Here is a 22,955-nt window from a genome sequence, read left to right on the forward strand (position 1 = left end):
TTACCCAGAGAGGCCCTGCTGCGCACACTTGGGATCGGATCTGTATCGGCCATCTTTGACTTGGACTCCGTCACCCTCCTGTCTTTGGAGCTCTCTATCACTTCAGCTCTAAGTCAGCCAGGCTTTGCCTCGCTCCTCTAGGACCTGGAAACCCTCTCAAGGAAGTAAACCAGGGCAGTCAGTGAGCCCACTACTGTTAGCTCAAGAAAAAGTTGTGGCTAAGCCAATGTTTGAACCTGCTTCCAATATCTGTGTGTGTATGGAACAGACAGAGCAAAGAGAATAAGCTCGGTTCCTCACCAAGACCTCTCTGGGTGCTCTTATGTAGATGGGCTGTGCCCCTTGATCACCTTCCTGGGGTGTTCTTGTGTAGATGAGGTGTGCCCCTAGACCACCTTCCTGGGGTGCTCCTGTGTAGATGAGTTGTGTTCCTTGGCTGCCTAGAGTCCCTGGTTTCTTTGGTGCCTGTGTTGAGTTTTGACTGGGCTGCTCAGTCTATTGAAGTTGTCATCCATCTTGGTTTTCATGTTTTAATCTATGTAATTAATACTTTGACAGTCACATACTGTAGAGGAAGCAGTACAGGAACTTGCTTTTTACAGAATAAAGTAAATCCATTATAGTTAAAGTCCTGAAGTCTGGCACCATTACACATGCAGATGTGGATCAAAGAAGAATGTCTACCGACAGTCCACAGTGAGTTTCAGCGGTCACTGTGAAGATTTCCACTCAGTGGGTTTTGATGCAGATGACCAGCCCATTGAAAATTAGTAAGATTTATTAAAAGTATCTTCTACCCAGGCTATATGCTGAATTGCCTAAATATAAATTTAACATATCCACAGAAAATATAAGAAGTGCACATATTTTTGAGGAAGAAGACTTTCTAAAGTATGACACAAAAGATACAAACATAATGAAAAATAGGGTTGTATGAAGATTCTCTATACTTAATATGGCAAAAGATAGTTATAAAAATAGAGCTAAAATACAGTTACTGTCTTTATTGTATAAAGGCTGTTCATAAGATAGTTTTTATTTAAAAAGTGACAACCCCACTGAGAAAATGACAAGGGATGTGATTAATTCGTGTCAGAAATGAAACCTAGAGAGGTCTAGTAACTGGTGTTTTTTAAAATGGCCTTCATAATAATATTTAGGATTTATTTTATATTTCTGTTCAATTATTGTGAGTGCCTTTGACTCCTTAGCTTAAGGTTGGTTTTGTTTTGTCTTTAAATACTGCCATTAGCATCTTCAAAAAGGAGATTAAGACTGGACACAAGAGCACTGACCAAGGTGACAAAGCTTAGGACATCTGACTCTAGAGCCTGCCCCTCATCCCTTCCCCTAGAGGCAAATTAAACCCACTTCAAATTTCACTGTAGCTTACACTGAAAATAGTTGTTCACTGAGGCTCACACGGCTGATAAATGATAAAGCATAATTTTTAAGAAGAAAAATTGATTAAGTGGAGCAGCAGAAGACAGGATAAAGCGAGGGCACAGCAGAGAAAGTGCCTTTAAGCTCCCACTCACTGTTTCCTTTCAGAATATTTGAAAGATGCCTCGAAGAAGAAGAAGAGCGGCCTCCTGTTTGTAAAGCTGGCCAACCCGCACTCAGGTGGGTCTGCTCCCCTTGGTCCTCCCCCTCATCTGTCTTTGAGTGTTTCCAGCACTGTGCAGACCATGGAGGGCTTGCCTGCCTGTGTGTCTTAAGACAGCATCATGCAGTGAAAACCCAAGCTGATTAATTTTCCAAGATAAACTATGCTTAACACTGCAAGGAATATCTTTTTCTCTACTTTTCATCCACAGAATGTTGTCATTAGAAATGCTGGCAACATAGAAAAGTAGTGTGTTTGTGCTCTTTCTGGGAACGGATTGATTTTCTTTGGCTTTCTAGTGCCAGCTTTTCTAGGAATGCTCACCCAACACCAGCCTGGCTTGTTATGTTCATGTTGTGGTGTGCAGTAAAGAACCAGAGTGCAAGTGCAGAAGGCAGTCTTTGACATGTCATAGCTCTGGCTGCTTCCTTTTTAGCTGTTCTTTCACTCTGACCAAAAAAGATAACCCCCCCCCCCCACACACGCACAAATGATGGTTTTCTTTTATTAAAATCATTGCATATGGAAAAGCTTTATGTCTTATTGGTAGGTAAGTTCATTGTAATTTTATATTCAGCATATTTTCAGTTTTCTAATTTAAAGGCAGAAGTATTACAGTGTACTCAGCCACGTGGCGACACAGGCTTTCCCTTCTGCTAACTTCTGAGGATCTGAGTAAACCCCTGATGCCTCTAAGTCATGGCTGTCCTGGTGACTGTGTAACTGCACAGCGAATGAGGGCAAGCCCATGGGTAGTGTCTTGTTGGAAAGATGTGTAAAGCAGAGAAAGTGAAACAGAACAGAACAAAGTCAAACACCCTGCCCCTCCCTCTAGTATCTTTCCTCGAGGTGAAATTGAATATGCCTGTTGAGCCACTGGACTGGAACAGCCAGAGCAGGGAGGAGGGATTTGGGAGAAGCTCTAGGCAGCCCTGTTCTAAAGCTCTTAGTAAGAGAAGCTGTGTCCTCTGCAACTCAGATTCCATCTAGATGTTCACAGACACGGACGTGTGTGTTTTATTTTCACGGCTGTTAAAGGGAAAACAAGGGCTAGGCCGTGCTCTAGGAAATGTATGGCTGTTTTTTCAGTCCTGACAAAACACCTCTGAGGTGGGCGGACTCAGTACTGCTCCGTATACAGACAAGCAGCAGAGGCATAGTAAGGGTTATTATGTAACTTTTCCATATCACACTCGGCTTGTGTTGCCAGAGATTCCAGAGATTGCTCTGTGGTCAGACATCGATGTCATGAATTGAGGGGTAAAACATCTATGCATCCCTTCTGTCCGCCTTCCCCCACCACACAGGCCCTGAGTTAGGGGTAAAACCTCAGATATGCACAGGCCTCACCCCTCCTGCTCCCACATAACTGATTTGCTGAGGATTGGATCCCAGACCTGGCGTATGCCGGCCAAGTGCTCTACTGCTGACCTCTAGCTCTCCCCTCCCCAATTTTAAAAGAATAAAATAGAAAATCATAACCAGTTGACTAAGCTTGAAGAGTGGCTGGTGGCATCTGAGGGTTTGTTCCAAGTCTTTTCTCCTGTATATAGAGCACTACATGCTGGCGTAGGGCCAGACCCAGGCACTAGCTCACACATCTGTCTGAACCATTAGATTTGTGCATTTTACTTTGATGGTTTATGCTCAGTGAGGATTATGGCGCTGAACTCAATGTCTGTGCCCAGTATCCATCAGCTTGCCGGGGAGTCTGCTAGCATAGAGCATGGCTTGCCGGGGAGTCTGCTACTATAGAGCATGGCTTGCCGGGGAGTCTGCTAGCATAGAGCATGGCTTGCCAGGGAGTCTGCTAGCATAGAGCATGGCTTGCCGGGGAGTCTGCTAGCATAGAGCATGGCTTGCCGGGGAGTCTGCTAGCGTAGAGCATGACTCCGTATGTTTAGGCTCCTATTTGCAGCATTCCTCAGGACTGGTGGACAGACTTTTGATGTGCATATCTGTGTGAGTTTATGTCTGTGTGTGTGTGAAAAGTGACAAATACTAAATTCGCCTGTGTTACAGAGGAAGGAGCCATTTACTTAATTGATACCTGTCTACAGCAGCTGTTTGAAATAAAAGTTTTCAAGGAAAAACACCATTCTTGGTTTATAAATCAATCGGTTCAATCAGGTAAGTGACAAATTATATTCCCACCATTAGCTAAACACACACTTCTCATCTCATGTGGGCCTGTGGGTCCATCCTCCCCAGTGTGTAACTGGGGACCCTTCCTGGGTATCAGAAAGGACTTGGGTTAAGTGAAGCTGAGTCAGGTTGTCGCATGTTAAACTGACAATCCTGATTTATCTCCTAAAACACCAGCAACATCCTCTGCAGGAGCTGGGTGGCACATGTGCCATGGAGTGCATGTTGGGTTGATAGGAAACACTTCCTTTATAGGCATTTTTAACATATTATTTCCTTGAGCAAACTGATACAATTTCTAAAACATACTAGAATGTGATAACTTTTTAAATAGATGGTTTCTGCTGTTTTCCTGTCACTGTTGTGTAATAAGCACACACCTTAGACTGTCTACTCATCAGAAGAGAAGTTGTTCTGTGGTTCAGTTTGGAGGTTTTACTCTACAGTTCCTTGTGCCGGTTGTTTTTGTGTTACAAATTCATGGTGGCACCATGTGGCAAAACCATTCACTTCATGGCCAAGACGGGGAGGGGGCGGGGGGAGTCAGACCCCATGGTCCCTCCCCCTCCAAGGGATCTAATGTTGCCCTCTTGGACCTCAATGGGTACCTGTATTCAAGTGCACATGCATACACACACACATACATGCATAATTAAAATAGAGTATAAACCTAATTTCTTTTTGGAAATGAAATGGAGTTTCTATATAGCCCTGGAGGTGGGAAGCATACTGTCCCCTCCACTGTTGTCGCTGTGCCTACTCTGAGGAGTACAGGAGAGCTCCAGCTTCTGCTCTGGCACGCTTAGCTGGCCGTGGCTGATAGCTGCAGAGCATCAGATGGAGACTGGAGAATGTAGGGAGGCAGTGATGGAGCCTGGATAGTCCGGCTCACAGGCCACTCTTTCTCATCGACTTTTAAAAAACAGTTTGGTTTCATTTTGTTAGTCCTGACTACCAGGAGGTTGTTATTCAGATCAGAAACTGAATTTCCTGCCATTTCCTGCAGATAATGGAAGTGTCATGTAAAATGATTCAGAGTGTCCAGTGGGTTGTTGACCGACCTGCTTTTCCAAGTAATCAAATGGCATCATAATGTTAATTATTTGCTTACTACACACTGACACAACTTAAGTTAGGGTTTCTTACATGTGTAGATAGGTTTCTTTGTTAGATATTAAAGATAAGCACATGTCTTACCTTTCCTGAAACCAAAATTAAAAGGCTGGGGAGAGGCAAGAGAACTGCTCAGAGGTGCAGTGACGACCACACCTCTCCTCCAGTGTGAGAGAGGAAGACACAGAGCTCTCCCTGGAGGGCATCATCTAGGGTCTTGGACTGCACAGGGAGCCTTGCCCATCGCCCACAGTCCACAACCACGAGCCACAGTAGAAGCTCCAGAGCATGCTGGGCTTTCCCAGGGCTTCACCCTCATGCACGGGAGGTAGTGGGTCTGTAGGTTTACAGACTGTCTGACATGGCCACCTGAGCTCTCTGGCTCACAGTTCTCCATGCTCCCCACATGTGCTCCCCCACACTTTTCTCTTCAATGAGACCTGTAGAAAATTATTCCAATGTTGAAATGAAAAGTCATTTTAGCTCTTGTCACTCGGGGACTTGAAGCTGTTTAAAGTAAAAGCTCATGGTGGTGAGTCTAGACTGAAGAAGGCTATCTGACTGTAGGAAAGGAGTGCATTTAAACCAAGGTATTTCTTCACACTGAGTCACCTGATGGAAAGCACAAGCTGCCACAGGGGCAGATGCCACAGGGGCAGATGTCACAGGGGCAGATGTTACGGCCAGTGCAAGAAGAATGTCTGAATGTGGGGTTTCACGGACAGCTCCCCCTGTGGGGTGGGATGACCAGTGGTCCTTGTAAGGCATACACCTCTCTTTGTTTTTTTCTTCTGCAGGGGGCCTTCTCCACTTTGCCACACCCATGGATCCTTTATTTCTGCTCCTTCACTATCTCATAAAGGCTGGCAAAGAGGTGAGCTTCCCACACGGGGTGTTTGCAGGGTGAGGGTGTGGAGGGGGGGAGACAGTGCTTCTCTTTCTTTTTTTTCAAGGTGCACTTCAGTCATTAGTGTACCAGAGAGGGTCAGAGTACCCTGCCCTCCCTCCCGAGAAGCAGCACCTTGTTGGTGATCAGGTTTGATCAAGTTACTGTGACCTCAGTGGCCTGGCTTGCCACTCTGTACTTCAGTGGTAGCCAAGCATAGCAATGAATAGCAATGAAAACCTTTCACTAACTGCTTAGTTGTGAATGTTAAGAATTTGGCTAGGAAGGAAAGATTTATCTTCTTAGGTGACTGTCTGAGAAATAGGTAAACTGGGTTCTGCCTAGTAATCGCTGACTAGTGGGGAACTTATGTGTGTTTGGTTAGGACTTGAGGACCCAGAGCAAAAGCACTCCTTTCTCTCAGTTCTCAGTCTGGGTATTTCTGTGATGATGTCTGTGCCTCGAAGTGGTAAGTGTACTTCCCTCACACAGAGCGGTGAAGACTCTGCATTCAGGGTCCAGACTTAAGTAAAATTCATTGCTTTTACTACTTGAGCAAGGATATCAGGTTTTTAACTTGTTTGGTTGGTTGCTTCTTGTTTTTGTTTGTGTGTATGTTTGAGAAGATATCTTTTATGTGTATGTGTGCCTGGTACCCGTGGATGCCAGAAGAAAGCATCCCTGCTCGGGGAACTAGAGCTACAGGCAACTGTTAGCTCCCACATAGTTCTGGGAACTGACCCCAGGTCCTCTGCAAGATCAGCACATGTTCTTGACCTCTGAGCCATCTCTCTAATCTCCCCCCCCCCCACCCTCCAGCAAGGATCTATTAAGTGAAACTGGTAATTTAAAAACTGTAAGAATACAGTGAAAGCTGGGGTGCTGGGGTGTCACTGCCTTAACTCCAGCTAAGGAGCCCGATCTGGCTCAACATCGTTTCGGGTACCAGCATCACGTCAACCTGATGGGAATGCAGGTAGCCACTTAGAATTATTGTGAATATAGATTTGAGCTTGGGACTTCTTAAAGGAGAACTGGGGACACTCAAGTGTCCCTCAGTCAGCTTAAAAACCTTTGAGTTCACAACTTTAATGAGTATTAGTTGAACTGCTTAGATAGAACAATCTATTTCTTGGGCTCTCATATTTTCATATAGAGTAAATGCTTCTGGTTCATTGTATTTGCTCTTTAAGCCAAATTCTTAAAACTATTTTATAGGTTAATTGACTTTAAGTTGTCATAAATACTGAAAATCACAAAACTCACCCAAAGCTCTTATTCCTATTTTTTTTCTGTACATTTTCTTCTTTCCTCCATTCACTCCCTTTGCTCTTGTCTGAGAGCTGCAATGACGGCCAGTATACTGGGGGGCACACAGGGCAGTGAGGCTATTAAGACTCATGCCTCTGAGCCACAGAGATGCTTCTGACTATTGCCAGGAAGCTATGGGAGGATTCAGGGATGAATTTGAAAACTTGAGCTTGTTCACAAGGGTGATGTTCTCTAGGGTAAACTAACAGGGAGAAGTGTACCTCAGCTTAGCACACGATACTGCTTCCCCATTTCCTGTTAAGAGCAAGACCTGGGTTTAGTGCTCCTCAGGTTGATCTTCTGGGAGCTGCTAAATTCAAGGTGACAGATGCAGAGTGAAGCAGAAATGATGCTCTCCAGAGCCTCTGTGCCTTTTCTTCTTAAGTCCTGGATATGTAGCACATGGTGTCTAATGTTTCTTCCCTATATTTAGATGTGGTCATGTCTAATTTAGTTATTAAATTTTTGTTCCCACTTTTGAATTCAACTTGTTCTTTTTAAGCACAGCCTTTCACACCAACTCTTATTAACTTTTTATTTAAAACAAATTTCTTGTTTTGCTCATTTATGGACATGTGGAAAAGAAAATAAGAATATAATAGCAATAATAAAATTTCTATTGAGACTATAGTGCTGTGTGTGTCAGTATTCCTTAAAGCAGCTAAGTATAAAAATACTGTTGATCATGGGAAACAAAGCATTCAAGTAGAAACCTAAAGAATGTAACACTGAGGGGCCTGGGTTAGATGGTAGAGCATTTCAGTCAGGCATGTCTGGCCTTTTAGCCTAATGGAAAAATATAACAAGTTATCATGTGTACTGTGAAAGAAGTGAGAGGATTCACCTTGAAAACCAGAGAAAATCAATCAGTCACACTGTCTGTCTCTAGAAGTTTGGTCTCAGAAACAGAGGCAGAGTGGGACCTGGACAGACAGTGCATCTGCTCCTAAGCCTGGCTCCCTCATCAGACTGTCTTCATCAGATACGCTTTCCCTTGCCATTAGTAGAATTAAGAGAAACTGCACCTAAGAATGTCTGCATGGCTCACTCCTAACAGCCAGGCTGTCAGCTTGTCTGTCTGGCCTGTCTTAGCCTGCCTGCCTCTTCTTTGTAGTTACCTCTCAGCTGACTTTTCTTTTATTTCTGTCTAATTTGGAAGCCTCAGCTGATAGCTCTCAGAGGAATCGTTTCACTTTGGGAATTTTTCTTTTTGGAATAGAGGGCTATTTTTTTTTTCATCAGCCCTGGAGTGAAGTCAGAGAAACAGATGTATATTCTGGGTCTGGTCTGGGCTTGTTCTAGGCTTGTGTGACAATTGGAACTTCTGCTTTGGGTCCTTCAGCTGACTCTTCTTTATGTGGAATAGCTGGACCATCCTCAGATAGTTCCCACCATCTTTTCTGTCCTGTCTCTCTTTATGTTTCCCTGGGATTTTCTTTTTCACACAGGGACTGTACCCTCAAGAGAGCTAGCTTGCTGTTTGGAACCCCTCCTCACAAGAGGGCGTGACCCTTGAGCCTTTCCCAGTTCAGAGGCTCCTTCAGTGGAATGAGGAGCTCAGGTTCTATGTAAAGAGGTTCTGTGGAATGGTCCATTTTTCCCCCTCTTCTTCTTGTGTGAAAGCTCTGTGACTGGACTGTTGGCCCCCTGACTGACTCAGATGTTCCTTTCAGGGGAAGTATCAGCCCTTGGATCAGGTTGTAGTGGATGACACATTTCCAGATTGCATCTTGCTGCTGAAATTTCCTGAGCTTGAGAAGTCACTTCGGCATGTGACAGAGGAAAAAGGTATGGTGTACAAGCCTTTGAAATCAGGCTGTGGATATGTGGATCTGTGGGGTTTTCAATAGGGAGAGTTAAGGGATAGAATATATTCTGGAGAAGCTAAGGTGCTTAGCCAGTTGTCGACTTAGAAGACTGCTCTGAACTTAGTGGGTGGAGCTAGAGGGGAGCAGCTGTTTTGATATAGAACCATCTGCATCTGGTGATGTAATGGTGCTCCTATGAGAGCAACAGTCAAAAATGACTCTGGGCCTGAGCCTCAGCCTAGCCCAAGAGACATGTACCAGTGGCATCCAGGAGACAGAATGTGGATCAGAGGAGCAGGCTGGGTGAAGGTTATAGGTCCTAGTCCCAGGTGTTCTGAAAGCAGGAAGTGAGCGATTCGCGTGCTGGTCCATGCAGTGATGGGCTTCATAAAGACATTTCTATTCAAGTGTCTCATGAACGTTGAGACTTAAGCACTGTATCAGGTAAGAATGGAGAGAGCAGACACCCTCACCTCATTCCCAGTTTTAGAGGAAATACTTTGAGGTTACTCCATTTCATTCTGTTCTCCTCTTGGCAGATGTCTTAGAAGGTTCAGTAGTAATATGAGGAAGAGAGAAGGCAGGCGACTGAAGAGTCACCGTGAAAATGCCTTTCTTCCTTCATAGACAGAATCGTGTGTGTACAAACCCAAAGGGACCCACAAAACAGTAGGATTTAGGGTAAGCAAGGTCTTGGGATGCAAGGTCACGTACAGGTAACAGCTTTGTGTGTGTATGTGTTACAAAGTGCAGTGTGAGAGGGACTTTTCAACCATATGTCCACATGAAAATAATGGACGTTGGTAGAAAAGGAAACTCAAAGTAGCTTGTTGGATTAAAGGCAAAAGTAAAAATGATTTAACTTCTAGGAGAAAAAGGACCAAAACCTGTATGATCCTGAAGAACTCCAGCATTTCTTAAGACACAGAGCCACCAGTATAAAAAAGTGTATCTTGCCTTTCAGCTAGTCAATAGTTTTTAAGACATAATTATGACCACTCGACAGTTTTATGTGACTCAGTAGTTCTACCCCTAATTCTTTTTTCTAGGCATATTAAAGTGTATGTCAGTGCAAAAATTTGAGTGAAGGTGTGACCTTTCTGTTGCTTTGTTTTAAATAGCAACCATCCCAAAATAGAACAAATGACTCTTTCTGATGGTTCAGAAATGTAGTCTCCATAGCCAGGACCACACCACTATGCTAAGGAAGGAGCTGCTGCAGACAGCAGCATGGATACATTGCTCAGAAACTGTCGGGCACACTCCGCATGACCCATTTCTCTGAAGCTCTAGAACTGTGGTTCTCACCCTGTGGGTCTCCTCGATCCTTTGGGGGGTCATGTATCAGATACCCTGCATAGCAGGTATTTTCATAAATACCCTAGCAGGTTTTTACATAAATACCACAGCAGGTGTTTACATCAAGAAGATATATATACAGTGCCTGCTGTTTACAAGTGCCATTGTCTGGGTTTTGTTTTTTGTTTTTTTTTCCAGTTAGTTTGTGGCAGGCACTGTACTGTGGTTTGTGTGTGCTATCTCCTTTCGTGTTCACAACAGTCCCCTCAGAAATCCCCGACTCCTTTATACTGGAGTAAGGAGGTTTGAGAGTGATGGTTCCAGGGTGACAGTGTGAGCTGGATGTACATAAACCCAGCCAGGCAGCTCAGTCCGACTCTACCCGAAAAGGTAGGGGAGCCTACCTGGAGGGGCTCTGGAAGTAGGGGTTCTTCTAGGTTATTGGAGATCAGAGCAAAAGAAGTGAACAAGAGAGGTGAATTTTTCACTAGAAACTTCAGCACTGAGGGTTTCTGGGAAGTCTCTTAGGGTGAGTGGAGCTTCTAACAAGTCACTAAACTGTATGCCTGCGTTGAGTGGCTGAGTGCTCGGTGTCTGACTTGTGTACAGGGTAAGAGATGGCCTCCGAGGAGTGTAGTCCAGGCTAATAGCCTTATACCTCAGTGGGCCATATGACCAGGCAGCCCTGGCCCTAGAGGAGCAACAGTTCTCAGCCCTGTGGTAGAATGCCTTTCCTCATTGTGTTTCCAGTAATATCCTCAGAGATGCTGTGTAGGACGGCCCCTCCCTGTCCTGCTTCATTCATCTGGTCCTTCATGTCGTCAGCAGCATACCGCATGCTGCACTGGGGAGGAGACACACTGACATGAGGCTCAGGATCATTTAATAGACTTCAATAAACTACCTTAGAAAAGCAGTTTCCATTTTCTAAGGCCCAGAGCAGGAGAGCAGAGCTCATTCTGTCGACTCCCTATGGGTCTGCACTGGCTGTAGGCTTTCCAGTAGTCATAAACATGACTCCTGCATGGCTGTAGAGAAGGCCTGGTGGGAGGAAGAAGAGAGCCTCAAAATAAAATGTGTCACACGGGAGGTCCCTGTTTAATGACTCAGAGTATAAAGCCAGGTGCATTGTGAAGAAAGGACGTATCATTTATAAGACGTGGAATTTTCATCCCTGTCAAGGACCACGCTGAGGTCACCATGGATCTAAATCCCCCTGATTATATTGGTAATACATCAAGAGGAAGACATGTCTGTGCTTTTAGGGGTCACGAATCCCACCAGGGAAGCACTCAGTAGATACTAAGATTTTGACCCCGCCCCCTTTAAATATGTACGGTATTTTCCCAGCTGCCTGTCTTACTTTGATTCCCACCCCAAACCTTGGGATTTCCATTCTTATTGAAAAGGGATGTGTTTTATTGAAAATATTGAAGTGGATTGTTCATAAAAAATAAGATTGCTTAGCATATTCGTTGGCTCCCTTTTAAAAATTGCTTTCTTGTGGGTTGTTTGTATGAGTTGGGATCCTTTAACTCCTGCTCGCTTGGTGCTGGGTGATTTCCGAGGCAGCCAACTCTGCTTAGGATTTTTTTTTTTTTTTTTTTTTTTGAGACAGGGTTTCTCTGTGTAGCCCTGGCTTTCCTAGAACTTGCTCTGTAGACCAGGCTGGCCTCCAACTCAGAAATCCACCTGCCTCTGCCTCCCAAGTGCTGGGATTAAAGGCGTGGGCCACCACTGCCTGGCAGGATTTTATTTTTTTAAGACTATATCAAGTATGTTCTCAGGTTTGTATCCTGGGTTTTTGAATAATACACACTGCTATGTAATGTCTAGGTTACTGATCTGTGTACGTGTCTGTGTTATAAGTCTCCGGCTTGTTTTAGTTTAATGCATTTTACTGAGATTCTTACTTTTCTCTTTTAATTCAATACAGAAGTGAACAGCAAGAAGTACTATAAGTACAGCTCAGAGAAGACACTGAAGTGGCTGGAGAAGAAGGTGTGTGGCCTCACAAACTAACATAGACCAGATCTAGGACCATCTTGGACATGCAGAAAAAAAGGCCTATAGTGAGCCGAAGTCGATCAGAACCTGGTTTTCTTTGATTGCATGGTCCTGCCCCTGAGTGCCAGGAGCTCTTGTTAGATATTGCTCCCATAACTGGGGAGGAGCAGGTTAATTCTAGAGTTGTTTCTCTCCATTCTCACAGTGACTCCCGTTAGGTTGTGTAGGTCTCAGAAAGCCCTTGTGTTGAGATCATTCAGCACTCGGCTCCCTTCTTTGACTGTGCAGCCATCTCTTCTGACAGCTGGCGTCTGAGGCACTGGCCTCTTGCTGTGAAGAGGCACCATGACCAAAGCAACTCTTATAAAGGAATGTATTTAATTGGAGGTTGGCTGACCGTTCAGAGGTTTAGTCCATTCTCATCATGGTGGTGAGCATGGCACTGGGGCAGTAGCGGAGAGCTACATCCTGATCCACACACAGAGAGAGATGAGAGACTGGACCTGACATGGGCTGTGGAAACCATACTTCCTCTAGCAAGACCATACCTACTCCAACAAGGCTATGCCTCCTAATCTTTCTAATTCTAAGAGTTTCACTCCTTGGTGACTAAGCTTTCAAATATATAAGTCTACGGGATCATTCTTACTTAAACTACCATAGCTGGCAAAAGTAGTTCTAGGTGCTTAAGTATTTCCTGGCTATCAGGTGGACCAAAGCCATCTGAAGAGCCATTGCACTGTAAAATTAAGTTGGAAGTACATCCTGTGTTTACCTCCTAGGTCAACCAAACTGTGGCGGCATTGAAAGCCAATAATGTCAATGTTGGAGCGCGGGTACAGTCGTCTGCATATTTCTCTGGTGTTCAGGTTTCCAGGGACAAGGAAGGTAAGCCACAGGTTGTCACCAGGTTAACCTCTGTCAGCTCTCTGAGGGTTTCAAACTGTAGGAGCTTCCTGTTCTCCCGTGTGCTCACAGATGTGAGCAGGTGTTCCTCTGATCTCAGACACTGACTGTTTCCAGCCTTAGGTCACTACTTGTGGCCTAACTGTGACCAAACAAATTTTTGAATCATTTGTTAGGTGAACAGGGTTTTATACTAATGGTGATAGTATCCCACTCAAAGTGTTTCTAACATGACAGGTATACCAGGCATATCAGAAGAGGTAAGGCTGTGCCAAATTCCTAGCTAGCAAACAGTGAAGCCACAGGACTGCTGATGGAGGCTCTCAGATAGACTGTATGACCTTTGGCCTTTGGCCTGAAGGTCATCTTGCCTCAGGGCCCAGTGGAAGGTGGCTGTATACATTCTCAGTATCTCAGTTCTCCTGGGAGGGTTCTTTATGTTTTAGCAGTGAAAATTAACTCACTTGGCAAATGTTTCTTTTGGGTTTCTATTTCTATCTTTTCTTACTTCCCTTTCTTCCTTTCCTGTATGCATCTGAACTGAACCTAGAGTCTCAGGCGTGCTGGACAGACTCCACCACTGCATCCTGCTTTGTATTTTAAGACCAGATCTCATTAGAAACACCTTTTCTTACAGATTATTAAGGTACATTAGTTTGCTTTTTCCTACAAAGAAACCCTTTATCTTTCTATATGTAGTTAAATAAAAACAGCTATGTAATGCAGTTCACATTCTTCAGTGGTGGGACAGAAATTCTTCTGACCTTAAATCCACATCAGCATTTACTTGTTCTGAGTTACAATTCCCAATTTCTCACATCAGCCATAAACAAAATGAGCACATGGGCTGGGGACGTAGCTCAAGAGTCAAGTGTTGCCTGCACACAAGGCCCTGGGAGGAGTCCCCAGGCACTGTGGGAAACTAATAGAGTCAGTGCACAAAACAGCACAAGGAACAGTGCTTGCTTTGTATCTGTTTACATCTGATTTCCAATACCTAGCTTGTAGCCAGAGCTGCTGCTGGGAGTGGTGGGCAGCATGTTTGCTGGACTCAGTACACCGGTAACCAGTGTCTTTAGTGTCTTTAAGAAGAGTCAAGTCAGACAGAAGTCTGAGTCAAATTGGTTGATGGGTGGATAGATCAAAGCAATCAATCAATGAGTAATTTATATTTTTTAAGTAGGAAGAAGGATGTTAGAAATTATTTAGATATATCTAATTTTAAAAGATAGAAACCTGTGGTCCCAGTGAGGTAGGTGACTTCTCCTGGCTGATAAGTCTTGCTCTGAGTGCAGTGCTGGCAGCAGGCCTCCCCAGCAGAGGTTCTGGCTGGCCTGTCCTCACTCTTGCACCATGAAGCTGCCTTATGCACTTTGCACTGTTCTTGTCAAGTGGATCCATCCATAATGGCAGGAACTTGTACCAAGTAGTGTCAGACAGGAAGCAGAGTGAAGCCAGAACCAAGAGCAGGCATTTCTTTCAAAGCCCTCCTCTACTGCTGATGTCTGCCCCTCCTCCCTTGGGCTCCACAACCTTCAGACCAACACCACCCACTCTAGAAACAAACATGCCTAGAACATGAGAGCCTATGGGACACCGCAGACTCCAACCTAACAGCACGGTGTGAGAAGCAGCAGGTGAGCTGGCTGTGTTGCGGCTTCCGTACAGTAGTCTGGCACTTCCTGTTCCCACTGAGTACTTCTACCCAGAATCACAGCACATTTTAAGGAGAGTCTGATGAAAATTTTCAGTTTTGTATCAACTGAACTCTCTGATTAAAGACCAGACTGTCGTTTTTAAAGTGCTGCTGATGAACACGGCTCCCTTGCCAGGAAGGCAGGGACGGACCTGGACACAGCTTTGTACACACGTGCCTGTGTGCTTTTCCCATCCTTTGTTGCACACAGCCTTCCTCCCATATTCCATACATACTGAGCTATGATTGGCATTTGGAAACATCCTTTTTAGCTGTATTCCATTGACGTCAGAGCTGTAGTTTGCTTGGTTCTGAACACTAGAATTGTTAATGATTCTACATTCTGCTGAGTCCATTGTTCTACCTGTTCTGTTGCTGTGGGAGAGTGTGGATGTGTGGGTGTGTATAAATGTTTGAATTCTTACAAAGCAAATGCCTAGAAGATAGAACTCATGTAAATGATTTTACTTATTTTGCTTTATTTCTTTGAGGGGAGCATACTCATTCTGTTCAATATTTAGCTTTTTCTTTTTCATTTTTTTTATTGGCTACTTTTTTTTAAATTTAACATTCCAAATGTTATCCCCATCCCAGTTTCCCCTCCACAAGCCCAGTATTCTCTACCCCTCTCCTGTCTCTATGAGGGTACTCTCCCACCCACCCACCCTCTCCTGCCTCAGTACCCTAGTGTTCCCCTATCCTGGGTCATCAAGCCTCCACAGGATCAAGGGGCTTTCCTCCCAGATAAGGTAATCTGCTACATATGCAGCTGGAGCCATGGGTAACCCCTGTTTACTCTTTGGTTGGTGGTTTCATCTCTGGGAGCTTTGGGGGTTCTGGTTGGTTGATATTGTTGTTCTTCCTAGGAGGTAGCAAACCCCTTCAGCTCCTACAATCCTTGCCGTAACTTCCCCATTGGGGTCCCCACACTCAGTTTAATGTTTGGCTGTGTACATCCTCATCTGTACTCGTCCAGCTCTGGCAGAGCCTCTCAGGGGACAGCTATACTGGGCTCCTGTCAGTAAACACTTCTTGGCTTCAGCAATAGTGTCTGGGTTTGGTGTCTGCAGATGGGATGGACCCTTAGGTAGGGCAATCTTTGGATGGCCTTTCCTTCAGTCTCTGCTCCACTCTTTGTCCCTGCATTTCCTTTTGACAGGATTAATAGTTTTGATTAAAAGCTATAAATCGTCACACATGAAACTTTAATACCAACTACTAATATCTTGAAAATTAACCAGAAAAAGTCTTTAGAACATATTAAAGATCTTTTTAAAGGAAAGCTACATCATATGGGTGGACCCATCCCTCAACTAGGGGCCATGCTTATCCACTGGATATGGTTTCTACAGGTTCTATCTTGCCTTTGTGGTATCTCAGCTAATGTCCTCCCTGTTGGGTCCTGGGAACCTCTTGGGTCCCTGGCATCTGGGACTTTCTAGTGGCTACCCCCAGATTCCCCTTCCCCACTGCTGCACACCTACTTTCAAATTCCTGACCCTCTGTACTTCTCCCCCATCTCCTCCCATATCTGAACTGGCCCCCTTTTTCCCTCCCCCTCCTCTAGCTTTCTTCTTTATTAAAGCAAGTATGTGAAAAAGAAGCCATTAAAAAGACATGCAAATAGTTCATGCAGTTTCAGCTGGTGTGCGATTTTGCTTATATTTGGAACTTCACCTGAGAAAGCTGGCCTGGGTGTGTTTGGTGTGTGCAGTGGTATTTAGGCCCATCCACTGTGCAGTCACGTCTGTGGCAGCAGCTCACATTGCATCTGATCCACTTTGTGTCTGTCTCCCTCAATAATGGGCAGGTCTTAGTACCCCTGTTTCTCCAGTGCAGAAACTGAAACTAAAGTTTAAGTGAATTTCCAAAACCACATAGAGCAAGAATTTGATTTTGAGTCAGTTTGACTCAAGCCACTATTGATTATTACTAATTATTTTTCTTTCATTCCTTATCCTGTTTCTTTCAGAAGATTATGTTCGATATGCCCATGGTCTGATCTCTGAATACATCCCTAAAGAATTAAGTGATGATTTATCCAAGTTCTTGAAGTAAGTATCATCCATCTTCTGTCCTAATTCTCAAGCTCCTCTGTCTTTCTTTCCGACAGGAGGTTTCTCTGTGGCATGGCATGGCAGGTTGTGATGGGCTGTTACCATGGGCTGTCTCATACTGTGTGAACTGGAAATTTTTTCTAATGAACATTAAATAGAATGAGTTGATTGGCTAGAAACTGATTTTAACAACTTAAATTTAGCCTTAAAATTTTATTTTGTGCAGTTTTAGAAAAAAGTCATGTATTCAAATTTTATTCCTATGACAGTTAATTTGGTTCTTTGTGGTCATTTTAAGAGAGATGGGAAGTGAAAAGCAGATGGTAATAGTTTTAAATTTGCATGTAAAGGTTCCATAGTATGTCTCATTCACAGTTACAAGGTCTTCACAGTGCCGAGTGCTCAGGTCACTGCAGAGCCATGTCCTGGGGGCTGACAAGTGGCTGGTCTTCAGGACAACGTGATTTGTAGCCTTCCTTTAAAAAGATCTTTAATATGTTCTAAAGACTTTCTTTTTCTTGTTAATTTTCAAGATATTAGTAGTTGGTATTAAAGTTTTATGTGTGACGATTTATAGCTTTTCTTAATCCTGACTAAATCCTTTTTCGTCTTTACTCTGTAATAGGTAATAATATAGTTCCTAATTACAGCAAACTGTGTAGGTCCTACTGTCCTGTTTGCTTTTTGTTGCTGTGCTATATTACTAACCAAAACCAACCTGGGGAAGGAAGGGATTATTTCATCCTACAGTCCATCTTCAAAGGAAGCCTGAGCAGGAACCTGGAGCAGAAACCATGGTAGTAAGAAACACTGCTTCTTAGCTTAGGCCCTCCTCCCTGGAGATGGAGCTGCCTGAAGTGGGCCCTTCTTCATCAGTCTAACCAGTCTCTCACAGATGCCCACAGGCCAGTCAGTCTGTTCTAGACAGTTCTTCAGTTGAGGTTCCCTCTTCCTGGGAGAGTCTAGGTTGTGTCAAGTTGACAATAAAAACTATCCAGCACATCTACTTCAAAAAATTACAGGGGGAGCTGGTTTCTTTACTAGTTACAGATGTGGGAAGCTTGCACTTACTGTCTTTCTGCTTGATGTTTCTCTGGATTCCCAAGTCTTGATAGAGGCTGTTGTTTTCTCCGTTTCTTGCATTTACCTTTTCTTTCCACTGAAGTTTAACTTAAATATTTTGGGTGAAAGATAACACAAAGTAAACTCCTCGTTGGTAGAAAAAAGGTGGCATTCATGTGGTTTTCCCAACAGTCAAATACTTTTCACTTTTAAATAAATACTGCAGTGTCATTTATGAAGGAAACAATGCCCCTCCACCAAAATGCAATCATGGTAGCGAAAGCAAGGCTACTCACTTCAACAGATGAGTTCCCACTGTGTCTTCTCATAGACATCTCCATCCATTCATTCAGTGAAACTGCCTTCTTCACTGGGGTGAAAGTCAGAACTCCCCACCAGATGAGACTCTGTAATCCTTGGCCTTGTCTATGAGAAGCCATGACCATGATTCTTATTTTAACTTCCTTAGGCTTCCAGAACCTCCAGCTTCATTGCCAAACCCTCCATCAAAGGTAAGAAACTGGGACTAAGATATCTTTAGGGATTTAGAAAAACACTGTACATTACCCATTACTTCAGCCTTTACTGTTTTAAACTATGCAGAATACATCTTGCATGACATGGTATCTCTTGAACTCTGGATTGTATGACTGTCTTCATTTGTACATTTAGCAGGGCACCACTATTAGCACACACAGTCCGAGGCTGAAGAGCTGAGGTGCTTGCTCCTTGTGCAGAAAGCCAGAGTTCAGTTCCCAGCACCCATGATAGGTGGCTTACAACTGCATATAACTTCAGCTCAAGAGGATTTGATGCCCTTCTTGGCAAACACCTTTGCATACATATACATACACAAAAATAAAAATAAAGTAAGTCTTTACAAATATAGATATATTATTATTATTATTATTATTTATTATTATTATTCTTTGCTCCTTGAGACAGCATCTCACCATGTGGCTCAGACTGGCCTTGATCTTAGTCCTTCTGCCTCAGCCTCCCAGGTCTGGGATTATTTAGTGTCTGTCAACCATGCTGGTGGAAATCTTGCATTGACTCTACATGGAAGTCACTTTGTCAAATGTAATTGTCATTGGCACATAGGGGCACAGAGCATGATTTTTCTAACATAAAGAATCCTTTGAAGAAAGAATGACTTGGGCTCTTCACTGAGTTTAAAATGAGTATTGTGTATGATTGTCGTCTGTTAATAGGAATTCTTTTTGTTTGTGGTCGTGTGTACACGCAGGTGTCCTCACACATGTACACACGTGCATGCGAAGGCCAGAGGACAGTCCTTCAGGAAACACCGGCCACTTTTTTTTCCCATACTTGGTTGTTTGTGTCTTATTGGCCTGGAGCTCACTAAGTAGTCCAGGCTGGCCCTCAGAATCCCAGGGGATCTACTTTCTCTGTCCCCCCATTGCTAGGCTTACAAGCCTGTGTCACTGTATCTTCTTTGTTATGAGGGACCTGGAGACCTCTGCGTTCTGGAGAACTCCAGTTCTCTTATTTGTGTGGCAAACATTTTTCTCCCTGGCCTTTCTGGGACACTTTCCTTTTTCAGAATTGCTACCCTGACTCCTCTCACAGCTTGTGTTAATTTCCTGGATCCAAATAGAGAAGCCAGATGTCAGCTATACTTGGTCACAACTGTAGCTTGCCTCACAGCTGGCCACATCTTAGATCCTTGTGTGCTACTCCAAGATGGGAACAGGCATACAAGCTTGTGTGTCTAAAAGAACAGCAGAGGATTTGGGTGCCTTGAGGATAGCATGCTGTGGTTAACGACTCTCCCGAGTCTTCATGGTTCTGGCCTTCAGGCTGGCCAGCATGCTCAGGACCTTTTCATGTTCTGGTTGCTGGGCCAGGGTGGCAGCTTTAGAAGCATTTTCTGGGAAGGTAGAAGTCAGCAGTGTTAGTGTAGGGCAGTGGTTCTCAATCTTCCAAATGCTGTGACCCTTTTACAGGTCCTCATATGTGGTGACTCCAACCATAAAATTATTTTTACTACTGCTTCATAACTGTAATTCTGCTACTGTTATAAATTGTAATGTAAACATCTGTGTTTTCTGATGGTCTTAGGCAACCCCTGGGAAAGGGTTGCTCAACCCCAAAAGGGGTCTGGATCCACAGGTGGAGAACCGCTGCTTTAGACAGTGGTGAGACTGAAGCAGACAGTGAGTGGGAAGACTGCCCAGCTTTGGTGCGTAGTGAGAGCACAGCCCCTGTGGCACACAGCAAGTCTGTGCTTCAAGAAAATCTCTTTCATAAAACTCAAGGCTGATTGTGGGCCTTAGTTTGCCAATATGTTTAGATCTCAGCATCTCGTGCTTCTGAGCCTCAGTCTCTAGACTGTTGCCACCTAGGGATTCCAGTGTTCAGAGGACACACTGTACTGGAGCATATACTGTTGTTTAACACAGCTAGGCATGGTGGCTCATACCTTTAATCCTAGCAGTAAGGAGACAGAGGCAGGTGGATCTCTGAGTTCGAGGCCAGCTTGGTCTACTGAGTGAGTTCAAGGACAGCCAGGGCTACAGAGTGGAACCCTGTCTGGACCACCCCCAGCCCCACCCCACCCCTAAATAACCCATTAAACAGCACCGGCTGTCTCTGGCTTCTGACTTTCTTATTTGTGTCCAAGAGTTGGCTGGTTTTTTTATAAGATGAGTGCTTGTTTTCAGGAGTCTGCATGTAGTTATAAGGGTTGTATGGAGCTTAACATCTGTACTGTAATAGCTGAAGACCAGAGGACATTGGTCTAGCGACCACTGCCTCCTTCTTCCTGGAACAGGCTTGCTTAGTCAAGTTTTTTGTTCTTTGTATGTCTTTCTGATCCACTTATTCAAGACTCCTGAAGCAACTGTACAGTCCATAATGATTCAGACTTTTAAATACCAGAATAACAGAAATTCCACATTCCATTATTGTCTGGTGTATCTAGAAGAATTATGCCAGAATTAGCTAAAAACTAGTCACACGCAGAAGATAGTCCCTCCTCTTTGCCTTCCCCCCTTCACTTTCTCCTCACTCCATTACTTTTCTTCCCTCCCATCCCTTCTTCTTCTTTTCCTGTTCTCCTTTAATAGATACTCTAACTGGTTTTTCTTGTGGATGTGAATTTGAAGCTCCTTTTTCTCTTACTGCATGTTGAACCTTTGTATGACCTGTCCTTCGTACAGTACATAAGTGTACCAGCAGTGAGCAGTAGATTTCTGTGTTTGACTTTCCAGTGGAGTGAGGCATGTCAAGTGCTTTATAATGCCATCTCTCTGTGATATATTTTAAAATTAGTTTGTATGTATATAATTAATATGCATATATATAATATATTCTGCTGCTACTCCTCCACCCTCTCAGCCTCCCCCACTGCCACCAGTCCCCTTCCTTCCTCCGATCCCCACCCCACTCTCATGTCTTTTGATTTTGATTTTGGTATTGCTTTGTAGCCCACTGGGTTTAACCATTTCCTTTCCCCACCTGCACTCCCCAACTTTGTGGGCATGGGTGTGGAGCTGTCCCCTGGAACCTGGGTTGCTCACCAGTTGCTACATCAAATGATGACAATAGCTTACTCTCTCCTCCAAGTCCCCAACTGCCATTAGTTGACCTAGGTGGGACTGAGACCTACAAGTCCCACTTTGTCGAAAACCGAATGATTACTGGCTATGTCGTGTCCATTCCCTCTGCAAGTATGTGCAGCTGTTTTGAGTTCATGCATGACAGCCATCCCCCTGCATGTAAAGACAGCCTTACAGGAATGTGGATATCCCACAGAAGGCTGAGCACTCACTAGCCATGTGTTCTCAGAACTTTGACTCAGCACCATGAGTCTACATTGACCATGATTGCTTTAAAGAGAAGTTTCTTTGGTCAAGGTAAAGGACAGTACGAATTTAGAGTCATCTCTGACATGTTCTTAGCTTTTGTAGCCTCTGCTAGGTCTCCAAGCAGCTGGACACCACCCTGAGTCAATGAGACATACTTGCCATAGAGAAGGGACATAGACATCTTCATGACTTCATGTTCAATCTTAGTATTGCCAGCCATCAGCTGGGTAGCAACTGGTGAGCTACCCAGACTCTTCTGGCTGAAGGACTGTGTGGTTTATGTGCACCTCCATACTGTACCTGGATGGGAAGGTGTATTCTTTTGTTTTATCTTCAGACAGAATCTGATTCAATAGTTCAAGCTGGACTGCAACTCACTCTGTATAGTCTAGGTTGACCTTGAACTCACAGCAGTCCGATGGCCTCAGCCTCCAAAGTGCCACCACACCTGGCAGGCAGCCAGCCGTTTACTTTGTGCTGGTCAGTCATTAGTGTATTGTAAGCCTACCTTTGCTTTTGACAATTTCTTTGCTAGAGATTACTCTGTAGCCAAGGAAATCCCTCTTCCTGTTTCTTATGGCAAACAAGGAATTTCAGAAATTCCACGTCTTTATCTTGTGTCCTGGGGGCTGTGAAGGAGGAAGTGAGGATGAGTCTGCATTCTCAAAGGCTCCGGTGCTAGCACGTATGTATCTGGTTTTCCAGAAGAGCTCAGGTCTGTGTAAGTCCAAGTTGTGAATACCATGCAGTCTGCTCTCTGCACAGCAGCAAGGCCCATCCACCCTGCTGTGCTTTCTCTGTGTAGACCGTGGTGGGACTTCCTTTCTACACTGTGATCACCTGATGTTAAGGGCACAGCCCAGCTGGTCACAGAAGTCACATGCATAGGTGCAAAGGGACCTTGTGAATGGTGAAAATATGTGAAGGTTTGACTGCACTGGGCCTAGTGGACAGGATGTGTGTATGAAGACTGAGATTAACACACACATAGACACACAGACACACACATACACAAACACACATACACATGTATATACATGTCACTTTAAAAAAGAGGTGAGGCAGGGCAGCAAGAGGGCTCAGGGAGTAAGGATGCTTGCTGCCAACGCTGAGTTTGATCTTCGGAAATCTTTGTAATAAAAGCAGAGAGCCACAATCCTCAGGTTGTCCTTTGTCTTCACATGTGTGCTGTGGCAAGGACATGCCTGCACATGAACATGTGTGCT

General features: G+C 44.3%; 1 protein-coding gene across 6 annotated transcripts in view; it reads left to right on the forward strand.

Annotated features, from left to right (window-relative positions):
• The window catches only part of Rnaseh2b (ribonuclease H2 subunit B), a 49,142-nt gene that overhangs the window by 15,176 nt on the left and 11,011 nt on the right, over positions 1 to 22,955 (forward strand). For 4 of the 6 annotated variants that reach the window (XM_028758725.1, XM_028758726.1, XM_028758727.1 and 1 more), the window contains exons 2-9: positions 1,552 to 1,623; positions 3,629 to 3,736; positions 5,662 to 5,738; positions 8,735 to 8,849; positions 12,105 to 12,169; positions 12,958 to 13,063; positions 16,750 to 16,831; positions 18,366 to 18,408. In XM_028758725.1, coding sequence (XP_028614558.1) covers positions 1,552 to 1,623; positions 3,629 to 3,736; positions 5,662 to 5,738; positions 8,735 to 8,849; positions 12,105 to 12,169; positions 12,958 to 13,063; positions 16,750 to 16,831; positions 18,366 to 18,408 — 668 coding nt within the window. Of the gene's footprint in view, positions 1 to 622; positions 697 to 1,551; positions 1,624 to 3,628; positions 3,737 to 5,661; positions 5,739 to 8,734; positions 8,850 to 12,104; positions 12,170 to 12,957; positions 13,064 to 16,749; positions 16,832 to 18,365; positions 18,409 to 22,955 lie in introns of those variants that run through there. The other 2 variants (XM_028758724.1, XM_028758723.1) reach the window with 2 other exon arrangements.

Source organism: Grammomys surdaster, unplaced genomic scaffold (assembly GCF_004785775.1).
Source record: "Grammomys surdaster isolate TR1022 unplaced genomic scaffold, NIH_TR_1.0 126219, whole genome shotgun sequence".
In the NCBI taxonomy this organism is placed as follows: domain Eukaryota; kingdom Metazoa; phylum Chordata; class Mammalia; order Rodentia; family Muridae; genus Grammomys; species Grammomys surdaster.